The sequence below is a fragment of the Neoarius graeffei genome, chromosome 10, assembly GCF_027579695.1.
Source record: "Neoarius graeffei isolate fNeoGra1 chromosome 10, fNeoGra1.pri, whole genome shotgun sequence".
Lineage (NCBI taxonomy): Eukaryota > Metazoa > Chordata > Actinopteri > Siluriformes > Ariidae > Neoarius > Neoarius graeffei.
Genome location: NC_083578.1, coordinates 1,320,509 through 1,331,137, shown reverse-complemented (window position 1 = coordinate 1,331,137; position 10,629 = coordinate 1,320,509). Strand labels below are relative to the sequence as shown.

The 10,629-nt window shown below is 45.2% G+C and overlaps 1 protein-coding gene across 1 annotated transcript; it reads right to left on the bottom strand.

Moving 5' to 3' along the window:
- Positions 1-2,581: 2,581 nt before the first annotated feature.
- Positions 2,582-9,662, bottom strand: creb3l3l (cAMP responsive element binding protein 3-like 3 like). The gene is made up of 10 exons (XM_060931045.1): positions 9,533-9,662; positions 6,947-7,093; positions 5,609-5,927; positions 5,399-5,493; positions 5,224-5,316; positions 4,981-5,087; positions 4,806-4,874; positions 4,580-4,664; positions 4,229-4,319; positions 2,582-3,825 (listed from the first exon to the last, which is right to left on the bottom strand). Exons 2-10 carry the CDS (start codon positions 7,091-7,093, stop codon positions 3,461-3,463), a joined length of 1,371 nt encoding a protein of 456 aa, XP_060787028.1. The 5' UTR covers positions 9,533-9,662; the 3' UTR covers positions 2,582-3,460.
- Between the last annotated feature and the right edge of the window lie 967 nt (positions 9,663-10,629).

Here is a 10,629-nt window from a genome sequence, read left to right as displayed (position 1 = left end):
ATTCACGCAAGGCATTGTGGGATACAAATTTGAAACAGGAGAGAAAAATGGAGGACGTGAGTGTGCGAATGAAATGTGAAAGAGTGACTACAGTAACGGAAAGAAAGCGAGAAGAAAAGACGTTATGTTCTATACGAAGGAAAGGAAACGCAGGACCAAACTAATAAATATGGGCGCTCAGCGAGCACCTCGGTGTGATCAGCTGTTCGTTTAGTGACAGAATGATGGAACTGTCAGTGCACGCTCAAAGGGAAACCTGTAGATGGCAGTAATGCAACACTGTGGATGCCAGCTGCCGTAAAACCCAAAAGAAGAAGAAGAAGGTAAACCTGCGCATGCGCACACGGACTTCCTCTGTCTGCTTGACTGCGCCAAGCGAGCGATTTCATGCACATTATTTGCTTTAATCCCCTCAAATTAAATAACTTCCCAGCCACAGAATGGCCTGATATTTTGTGAGATATTACAGAAATAAACAGATATCACAATCACCACATTTCAGACGGAACTAAATTTCACTGATTTTATGAAATTGGAAGGCCGTCTCGCTTTAAAACTCATCAACATTATGGCATTTAAACACTTTAATATGTAACTACTGCTCACATCACATACTGTTGTTTTACATTTATTTATTTGGCTTTTTGTCCAACTGTATTTGTAACTGAACAGGAAATTGGTTTAGATTGGTTAAGCTGTGATGGGATTTGAACTCTTACTCACCTGGTCACAAGAACTTAATCAGCTGTAATCATACTGTTATTCCTTCCTGTTAGCATTGTAAACATTAAATCACACTGTTTTTAATTATAAGATGTACAGCGGTAGAGGGCGGCACGGTGGTGTAGTGGTTAGCGCTGTCACCTCACAGCAAGAAGGTCTGGGTTCGAGCCCCGTGGCCGGCGAGGGCCTTTCTGTGCGGAGTTTGCATGTTCTCCCCGTGTCCGCGTGGGTTTCCTCCGGGTGCTCCGGTTTCCCCCACAGTCCAAAGACATGCAGGTTAGGTTAACTGGTGACTCTAAATTGAGCGTAGGTGTGAATGTGAGTGTGAATGGTTGTCTGTGTCTATGTGTCAGCCCTGTGATGACCTGGCGACTTGTCCAGGGTGAACCCCGCCTTTCGCCCGTAGTCAGCTGGGATAGGATCCAGCTCGCCTGCGACCCTGTAAAACAGGATAAAGCGGCTACAGATAATGAGATGAGATGAGATGAGATGAGACAGCGGTAGAGTGGGGTGTGTCGCCTCCTCACAGCTCCAGGGTTCCAGTTTGTTCCTGAGTCCAGGTTACGATCTGTCTGGAATTTCAAATGTTCTCCCAATGATGTGAAGGTTTTTTCTGGGTTCCCAGAGGTGGACTGGTTGGTGGACTGGGTACAGTATGTTCAACTGCCCAGGGTGTGGTGTGTGTACGGTGTATTCCTGCCACACACCCACTGTTCCCTGGATGGACTCTGGATCCACCCTGACCAGGATACAATTCTTACTCGAGATGAATGACTGACAATTTCTTTGATGATGATTTTCATTCATTTTACTTCTTTTCACATATTTGTCCAGGTTTAGGTATTTTTCAGCCCAGAATTCAGGATGATTGATGAAGTGTGAATGCTGTTTTTCAGAACAGGAACCGGGCCCCAGGCCTCTTGAAAATGGTGGTCTGGGGTTCACTTCAGCCGATGTGAGATGTGGTCCACGTCAGGTGTGTAAGCTATCTGCTCTCAGTGCTGTACACTGAGTAACGTCATCAGTTCAAATTGTGACAGTACTTCCTGTTTGGACTTTGTGATCCCAGAGGAAGGAATGTTATGGTTATTAATCTACTGTATGAAACCGGGCTTTCACAGGGCCGGGGTGCCGTAATTATCTCACCCTCAGTGGTGCGAGTGCTGGGTTCTTCTTCACCACCTGAGTGCAGGTACCAAAGGAAAAAAACGCAAAAGGATGAAGCTGGTGCCGACCATTTTGGAAACCTGTGTGCACAAATGTGAGGAATGTAATTGTACAATCGATTCCATGTTTAGGAAGGAATTGTCCTAATGTGGAAGAAAATGTGCAATTCTGAGCCCCGCCCCCAACAAGCCCAGAAACCAGTTTGGGTGTGGACTCAAGTACTCAGGCCACGTGTGAGAGGACCCTAAAACACATTTTAAGGAAAAACACTGAGCGTAAACACTGCGTGGGCGGAGCAAAAAGCCAATCATGGACTGCAATCACACCTGTAGGCGTGACAGGAAACTCCGCCCCCCGTCTCCACATCAGCACACTCATGAAGAGCTTCTTCCAACATTATCCACTTCACCCCCTGTAGAAGATACTTAATACCACAGACATGTGATTATATATAAAACTCTCCCTGTCATTAACACTGTGCAGACTGTAATATGGAGCATCACTCACACTCTAGTGTTCATTACCTGAACTGGAAATATTAATTATTATTATTATGCACTTCTGATTCGATCCTCACTGCAGTTCATCGGCTCCTTACCTGAATCTAATCATTAACACAAACATGTCATCTGAATTGGCCTTTAGATTTCATTTCTCACACACACACACACACACACACACACACACACGTTTGCATATAATAAAGGAATGTTTGTTTAATCAGTTCATTCAGTAACATTTGCATAAAAATGACAAACATTCTAAGCACTAATATCAGTGCAACGTTCAAAAATAATCAGCAGGTAAATAAAAAAATAAAATAAAAATAAAGCACATCACCGACACACAGTAATAAACATTTATAATAATACAATACAGTTTATGGTTTTAAACCTGACGCTCTACAGCTGAAGCTTTATTTACAGCGCGGACCTGTTCAACAACAATTAAAAGCTCAAGGACATGATTTTATTTTACACTGAACAGATCCTATCTTCCCTTTACACAGTTATTTACAGAACAGATCCAGATTCCTGAGTGGATCCACCACAGTTCCTTCATCTCACACACAGGAAACTTTCACTGAAAGAGAAAATGATGAACTGCAACGATGATGATGCGGAATGCCCTGCTACATCTCTACATATAAACACATCATCATCATCATCATCACACCCACCGACGCCTCCTTCTAAGAAGCTAAAACGTGTAACGTCGCTGTTCGTCGGCTAACGGAGGGACGGAGATGTTTAAAAAAAAAAGTGCATAAATGTAAAAATGCAACAGTGCACTGTAAGAAGGGATTCAAAAGTAAAGCCTCTTTATCTGAATCAGGGCGCCAAAATGCATACATCCTAACATCTGACGAGTGGAATTATGGGATTACAGCCTTAAATTAGCAAAATAAGAGACTTTTTTTTTTTTACAACTCCATCTCAATTGCACGAATGCCGCCTCAGTAGGCTGCCTACTTAGGGAGTCACTCAATATAGTGACGTCTGATTATCGGTAAACATCCAATTACAGCAGATTAAATAACATTCCACTGTGTGTGTGTGTGTGTGTGTGTCTACATCTCGTCAGAGCGATGTTGCTGTATAATGACTGCAGTAGCCGTTTGCTCCAGCCAGCTCTCTTTACCCGCCGCACTCTGACCATCGTACACCACCGGGGGCGTCGCCGGGTCCGAGCGCGTGTGTGTCTGCGTGCGAGCGTGTGCGATGCCACTGGACGGGAAGTCGGATGACGAGTTGCCGCTGACGGCCGTCTCGGAGTCGGACTGATCGAGCTGCTGGTAGTCGGGCGTCTGATTCAGGAGGTTGTGATTTTTCTCCACCACCAGCACCGACTCCTCCTCCTCCACCACATCATTAGAGCTGATAACGACGTCACTTTTGGGCATCGTGGGATACGAACGCAGAGCTCGAGACATGCCTGGAATTAAACACCCCCCCCCCCTCTGTTAATCAGTTTTATTTATTTCTAAATTCTTTTTTAAAATTAACATCATTCCATTTCTCACCACTAGATGGCGACTGGACACAGCAGTTTGATTCTGTGGTGATTCTTATTTCTCTGAACATGATGAGTTTTTTAATTAGTTTTTAAATAATTTGTTAGATTACATTAAATATTTTTTAATTTGACCCCACACCATTTTACAAATGTGACTCAGATGATTATTTTATCCAAAAAGAAACCCCACCAGGCTGAATGGATTTCTGTTAAAGCTCTCAGAACAGTCCGATCTGTGGGCAGGATCCGATTCTGAGACGTCACGGACTGGGTCAGTGTGTGCTGTGTGCACAGAGTGTGTGTTGAGTGTGTGAGTGTTCACCTGTTGAGGCAGTGTACAGATCTTTTTGCACTGAGCCACCGAACGGATTGATGGAGGGAAAAATAATCAGACAGAATGACAGCAAGAACACCTGCAGAGACACACACACACACACACACACACACACACACACACACACTTAATAACCATACAGTGTAATGTTCAGATCCTGCAGTAAAGTGTATGATGGTTTATAAGCCACGCACTTTTATTGATCACTGAATAAACATGTTTATCACCAGATCAGAGCAACACACACACACACACACACACACACACACACCACTGTTCCTGAAAATAACCTGTGGAGCTGTAACTAAAAATGGAAGAGTGTGTGTGTGTGTCTCTCACCATGATACAGGTGCTGGTGGTGCTGGTCTTCATGGTGCTCATCTTCACTATAGCCTGCAGTTTCTTCAGCTGTTCCATCAGAGACCTGAACACACACACACACACACACACACACACACACACACACACACACACACACACACACACCATTATTGTCATCAATATCTCCTTAATAACAGCTGCCTAACTGTCGGTGTGTGTCTGTAGGGGGTTCGGGGAATCTCACATGTTTTGTTTCTGCAGCAGCTCCACTTTCTTCTGCAGCTCCTGATTATGAGCCGTACACACAGCAACCCTGAGAACACACACACCATTACTGAATTTATCATGAACACATAACACAACTACTGACCTCTGTGTGTGTGTGTGTGTGTGTGCGCGCACACACGTCTCCCCCCCACCTGCTCTCCAGTCCGTCCACATACAGTTTTTTCTTCTTGCGACTTTCCTGTGCAGAATGTTTGTTCCTGATCTTCCTCCTCACCCGCTTCAGAGATCTCTCCTCCGCCTAACACACACACACACACACACACACACACACACAGTTTAAAAGTCTAGACTGACAACAATTTGTTATTGTTTCTCTACACAATGAACTGAATGTAAACCCGTAATTCTGTGTGTGTGTGTGTGTGTGTGTGCACCTTGGTGAGGGGCATGTGTGTTGGGATGGTCACGCCCTCCTTGGCTAAAAGTCGCCGCTCCTCATCTGTCAGCTCGATCTCCTTAAGGTGGAACTGTAAAAACATTCACCTTTATAAATACACACAGCTGTCAGTCAGTGTGTGTGTGTGTGTGTGTGTGTGTGTGTGTGTGTACCATGTGGTCCAGCTCGTCACTCAGTGTGGACTCCTCTATAGTGAGAGAGCAGGGCAGCTCACTGGACACATCTGGACTCAGGTTCTCAATATCATCTAACAACAAATAAACAAAAAACTATTTAAAAGCTCGCTGATGGATGGAGTGACGGACTGACAGGGTGATGGAGTGATAGATGGAGTGATGAGAGGAACAGAAAGAGGAGCTCACCGAGGTCGATGAAGACGTCAGTGTCGGGTTTGTCTGTGCGGACGCTGTGTAAGGAGTAACAGTGATCCGTCTCCACCACCTGGGCTTCGTAACACTCTGCCATGCCCTCGACCACGCCCTCAATCATACCCTCAGTCACGCCCTCCACCACGTTCTCCATCACACACTCCATTTCGCTGTGAGGGCTCGAGCTCGGGTCGTCCGAGATGCCGCTGTCGCTCCCCAGTGGAGACAGAGAGACACACGGCGCGGTGAACCCGTCGTCCTCTTCAGCCAACAAGTGACTGAGGAAATCCTCTGTGTCCACTGCACTCAACATCTACACACACACACACACACACACACACACACGCACATCAGCCCGAGAGAGAACACACTCACGGGGTGCTGGGGCAAATGTCAATGTTCTGATCATTCTGTCTGGGTTTCAGTACTACAGCAGGAGGGGGCGGAGATGGGCGGGGAAGGGGTGGGGGGAGCTGAAGCAAAGCTGCTGATTGGTCAGATGCTGTAACATCCATTATGGCAGTTAGGATTCAAATTTTAAATTAATTTCACTGAAAGTTCTCTGTATTTTACAGCAACGTTTAACACTGTGCGTTCATTCATTTCTCATTTTTTATTATTATTATTATGGGCGGCACGGTGGTGTAGTGGTTAGCGCTGTCGCCTCACAGCAAGAAGGTCCGGGTTCGAGCCCCGTGGCCGGCGAGGGCCTTTCTGTGTGGAGTTTGCATGTTCTCCCCGTGTCCGCGTGGGTTTCCTCCGGGTGCTCCGGTTTCCCCCACAGTCCAAAGACATGCAGGTTAGGTTAACTGGTGACTCTAAATTGAGCGTAGGTGTGAATGTGAGTGTGAATGGTTGGCTGTGTCTATGTGTCAGCCCTGTGATGACCTGGCGACTTGTCCAGGGTGTACCCCGCCTTTCGCCCGTAGTCAGCTGGGATAGGATCCAGCTCGCCTGCGACCCTGTAGAACAGGATAAAGCGGCTACAGATAATGAGATGAGATTATTATTATTAATTAATTCCTAACCTGCTGTGTGTGATGTAAATATTTCTGCGTGCTGAGATTATCTCGGTGTTCTAAAGCAGACGTGTGACCTGTCTCACTGACGCAGCAGTGTGTGAGCAGTGAGACAGGCTGTAAGTCAGTGCAACACTGAAACTGCCCCGACATCACGCTGCCTCTGATTGGTCATCAGGGTTCATGAATTAATTCGTTTAACAGCACACGCCCAGTGTTTTATTCCTCACTTACACATGACTGATTCGCTATAAAGCTCAGTGTTCTGTTGGGTTCCCGATCCAGTAGAACCTCAGAGCAGGATGGTACTCACATCCTGTTCAGACAGCAGGCCCTCCATCAGGTCGTTCCCATCAGAGAAGAAGAAATCATCATCTCCTCCAGGGTCTTCATCTGGAAACAGCAGTCCGAACAGGTCGGGACCCTCCCCTGTGTCCTGGAGCTCCGCCCTCACCGACATCTGGCAAAGAGTTCACTCACATCAAACACAAGCAGGAATCTGACCTTTGACCCTGGATCAACCCTCAAAGTCCAGATGTCAACACTGTGACTACACTCGTGGTGTAGAGATGTTCAGGTGAAAAAGTGTAACGGCTCGGGGAGACGAGGGCTGATCTGCTGGGAGACATGCCTCAGAACCTTTCAGTTTCTGAAAACAATGGATCTGATCACAAGGACATGACGTCTGTGATGATCTTTACAACCTTATCAATAAAAAAGCAAACGACATTGCCTGTGAAGATCTAAAACGATCGTTGTGTGAGATGAGCGATGGTTAGAGGTGTAGCGACGGCTAGAACCCGCTGTAGCCTGATAAACAGAAATGTTTACATTTTACTGCATTCAGTTTCAGTTCTTCAATCTGACCGCTGTTACGTTTTCAGCCCTGGGAGACGGAAAAGCGAAGATTTCTCCCTCCGTCCTTTTTCAGAACATCTCTGATGCTGTTCCCGTGTGTGTGGTGTGACGTTTCTTCAGGTCCCTGCTCACTAGTTTAGTTCTTAGCTACAATTACTGTAGGTCCCTCGAAACACCAGAAGAGAAACTGAAGTGTGGTTTCGTCTTGTCCTGTTATACACACGAGCTCATTAAACGTGTTCAGAGACGAGCGTGCTGGTGTGTGTGTTGTGGTACACAGCTATAAAAATGAGCTTTGTTCATCTAATAAGAGAATGAAGCCGAGCACGTAACGTGTAAATCACACAGGTTTCACACTGCTGTGTGTGTTAGTGAGTTTAAGTCGTTATCCTGAGTTGGCTGTGAGCTGAAGACGCCACACCTCAGTCTTTCGGGTTCGAGTGCGTGTGAATGGTAACGTCTGGAGGATCAGTAAACAAACCCCAGCTCCTGACGTCAGTCTGCTGGTTTTCCTCCTTCTGTCAGTCACTCACAGATAATAATCCGGGTGTGTCTGGGGTTAAACTATCATTGAATAACCTTTAGAACAGTAACAGACCTGCAGTCGAACCCTGACGCACATGACACATGAAAACGGAACAATCTAATAATCTCACACAGCCCAGTGTAATACAGAACACTCGCACTGCAGTGAAAGTCCAGTGAGGTCTATTTCAGTGTCTATATGGTGTTTATGAATTACTCTGGCAGTGGAAGAACATCAGCGTTATCCATCAGTTTTATGGATTAAAGTGAGTCTGAGTTTATCAGAACCAGAATTACTTTATTAATCCCCGGAGGGAAATTCAAAATTGCAACCAAGCTCCTGAAATCAAGGAAGAAGTAAATATGTCTAAAAATAGAAGATAAAATAGTCCTTAAAAAACAATAAATCAAAATAAAATAAATGTAAATAAAGTAAAAGCGAAATGAAGTGGTTTTATGGTGATGTTTATGACCGTTATGAGAGAGTGATGATGAAGAGCTGCAGGTGAAACGGAGCCCGATGAACACAAACTAATATTAGAACTCCGATTATAAATGTGTGCTTTTTTTTAGCTCTTTATTTATTTATTTATTCTCCCTGTTGGTGTTTTTGTATTTTATTTTAAAACTGAATTTCTGCAGAACAGCTTACATTATACATTTACAGTGTGACTCAGTTACAGGACTGAATCACTGAGCTTAAACATCATCACAGCCAGACCTCAGCATGGAGCCCAACAGACCTCAGCATGGAGCCCAACTTTAATCACACTGACGCAAACCTGCAGGATCTTACAGGAGGAAGTGAAGAACCACACACACACACACACACTCACATGACTCTGACACCACAGGCTTCAGAGATACACACACACTATAAAGATGCGCGCGCGTGTGTGTGTGTGTGTGTGTGTGTGTGCATTCGAATAAAATGTTTTAAAACAGATGAGTAAATTATTATTATTATTATTATTATTATTATTAAATGCAGATGAGACCAGAATGGAAATAAGTGCTCTACACTTTGTGTTATCCCTGTATTTTAATGCACACTATATTTATGTATTTTACTGAATAAAAATCAATCAGAAAACGGCATTAACACAAACTCAACATTTATTATAAAGGAACACGTTTGAATTTGCTGTAATTAACTAATGATGAGATGATAATAAATCACCTGCAGACTGAGATACAGCCGAGTGAGAATAAGTGTCTAAACCCTGTGTGTGAAGGGAGAGGAGAGGAGAAGAAGGGAGGAGAGGAGAAGAGAGGAGAAGAGAAGAAGGGAGGAGAGGAGAGGAGAAGAAGGGAGGAGAGGAGAAGAGAGGAGAAGAGAAGAAGGGAGGAGAGGAGAGGAGAAGAAGGGAGGAGAGGAGAAGAGAGAACAGAGGAGAGAGAGGAGAAGGGAGAGGAAAGAAGAGACGAGAGAGGAAAGAGAAGGGAAGGCGGATGTTGACTCCTCTCCCACAGCTCCTGTTTTAGAGCGATAATAAAACTGACTTTCCTCTCTTACCTCCTGACTGTCTCACTCTCCGGTATAAAGTGTTGGTGATAGACAGAAGGCGCTCCGCTCCGTTCGGTTCGGTTCTGTTTCTCTCTCTCTTTTTTTCCTCCTCCGGTTTCCGGCTGAACTCACCCTCCAACGAGGCACAAATTGCGTCATCGCGTAACCTCGCGTCAGCGTCAGCACGCATTCGAAAGGCATTGTGGGAGATGTAGTATAAAAACCGCTAGCAAAAAGATACGTTCAAGTCACACAGAGTATTATTTCTTCTTTATTTTAATAAAATAAAAACATCAAAAAACAACAGGACCTATCCACTAACATGCTGGTAAAAACACTAAAGTGCACTTTTTACATTCATAAGCCACAGGGGCAAGAGGTCCTGACTGCACAGCCATTACAGCTAAAACCAGCTAACCAGCTAATCCAGCATCCATCCATCCATCCAGCCATCATCCATTATCTGTAGCCGCTTTATCCTGTTCTACAGGGTCGCAGGCGAGCTGGATCCTATCCCAGCTGACTACGGGCGAAAGGCGGGGTTCACCCTGGACAAGTCGCCAGGTCATCACAGGGCTGACACATAGACACAGACAACCATTCACACTCACATTCACACCTACGCTCAATTTAGAGTCACCAGTTAACCTAACCTGCATGTCTTTGGACTGTGGGGGAAACCGGAGCACCCGGAGGAAACCCACACGGACACGGGGAGAACATGCAAACTCCACACAGAAAGGCCCTCGCCGGCCACGGGGCTCGAACCCGGACCTTCTTGCTGTGAGGCGACAGCGCTAACCACTACACCACCGTGCCACCCCCTAACTGGCTAATCTAAAACACTTAAATAAATAAATAACCCACTGATGAATGTCACTAATTAGTTGATTAGCCAAGACATGACGTAGAGGCGTGAGGTAGCTAACAGGTGGTGGACAGGTAATGTTCATTGAAACTATCTGCAACACCAAACAACATATACGTGAAGTAACCTGCTACATCTGTGACAAAAGGAACATTGTGTAGATTTGATTTTTATCTGAAAAGTTTACCATAACCTTCAGAAACACGGTTTACCCACAAATCTTTCTTGGGGCTTGAGT

Coding starts and splice junctions, on each gene's coding strand:
- creb3l3l (XM_060931045.1), bottom strand. CDS start 7,093: ATGTCGGTGAGGGCGGAGCTCCAGGACACAGGGGAGGGTCCCGACCTG. Junction 5,317..5,398: donor GTGACGAGCTGGACCACATG/GTACACACACAC, acceptor ATGTTTTTACAG/TTCCACCTTAAGGAGATCGA. Junction 4,320..4,579: donor CCACCAGCACCTGTATCATG/GTGAGAGACACA, acceptor GTGTCTCTGCAG/GTGTTCTTGCTGTCATTCTG.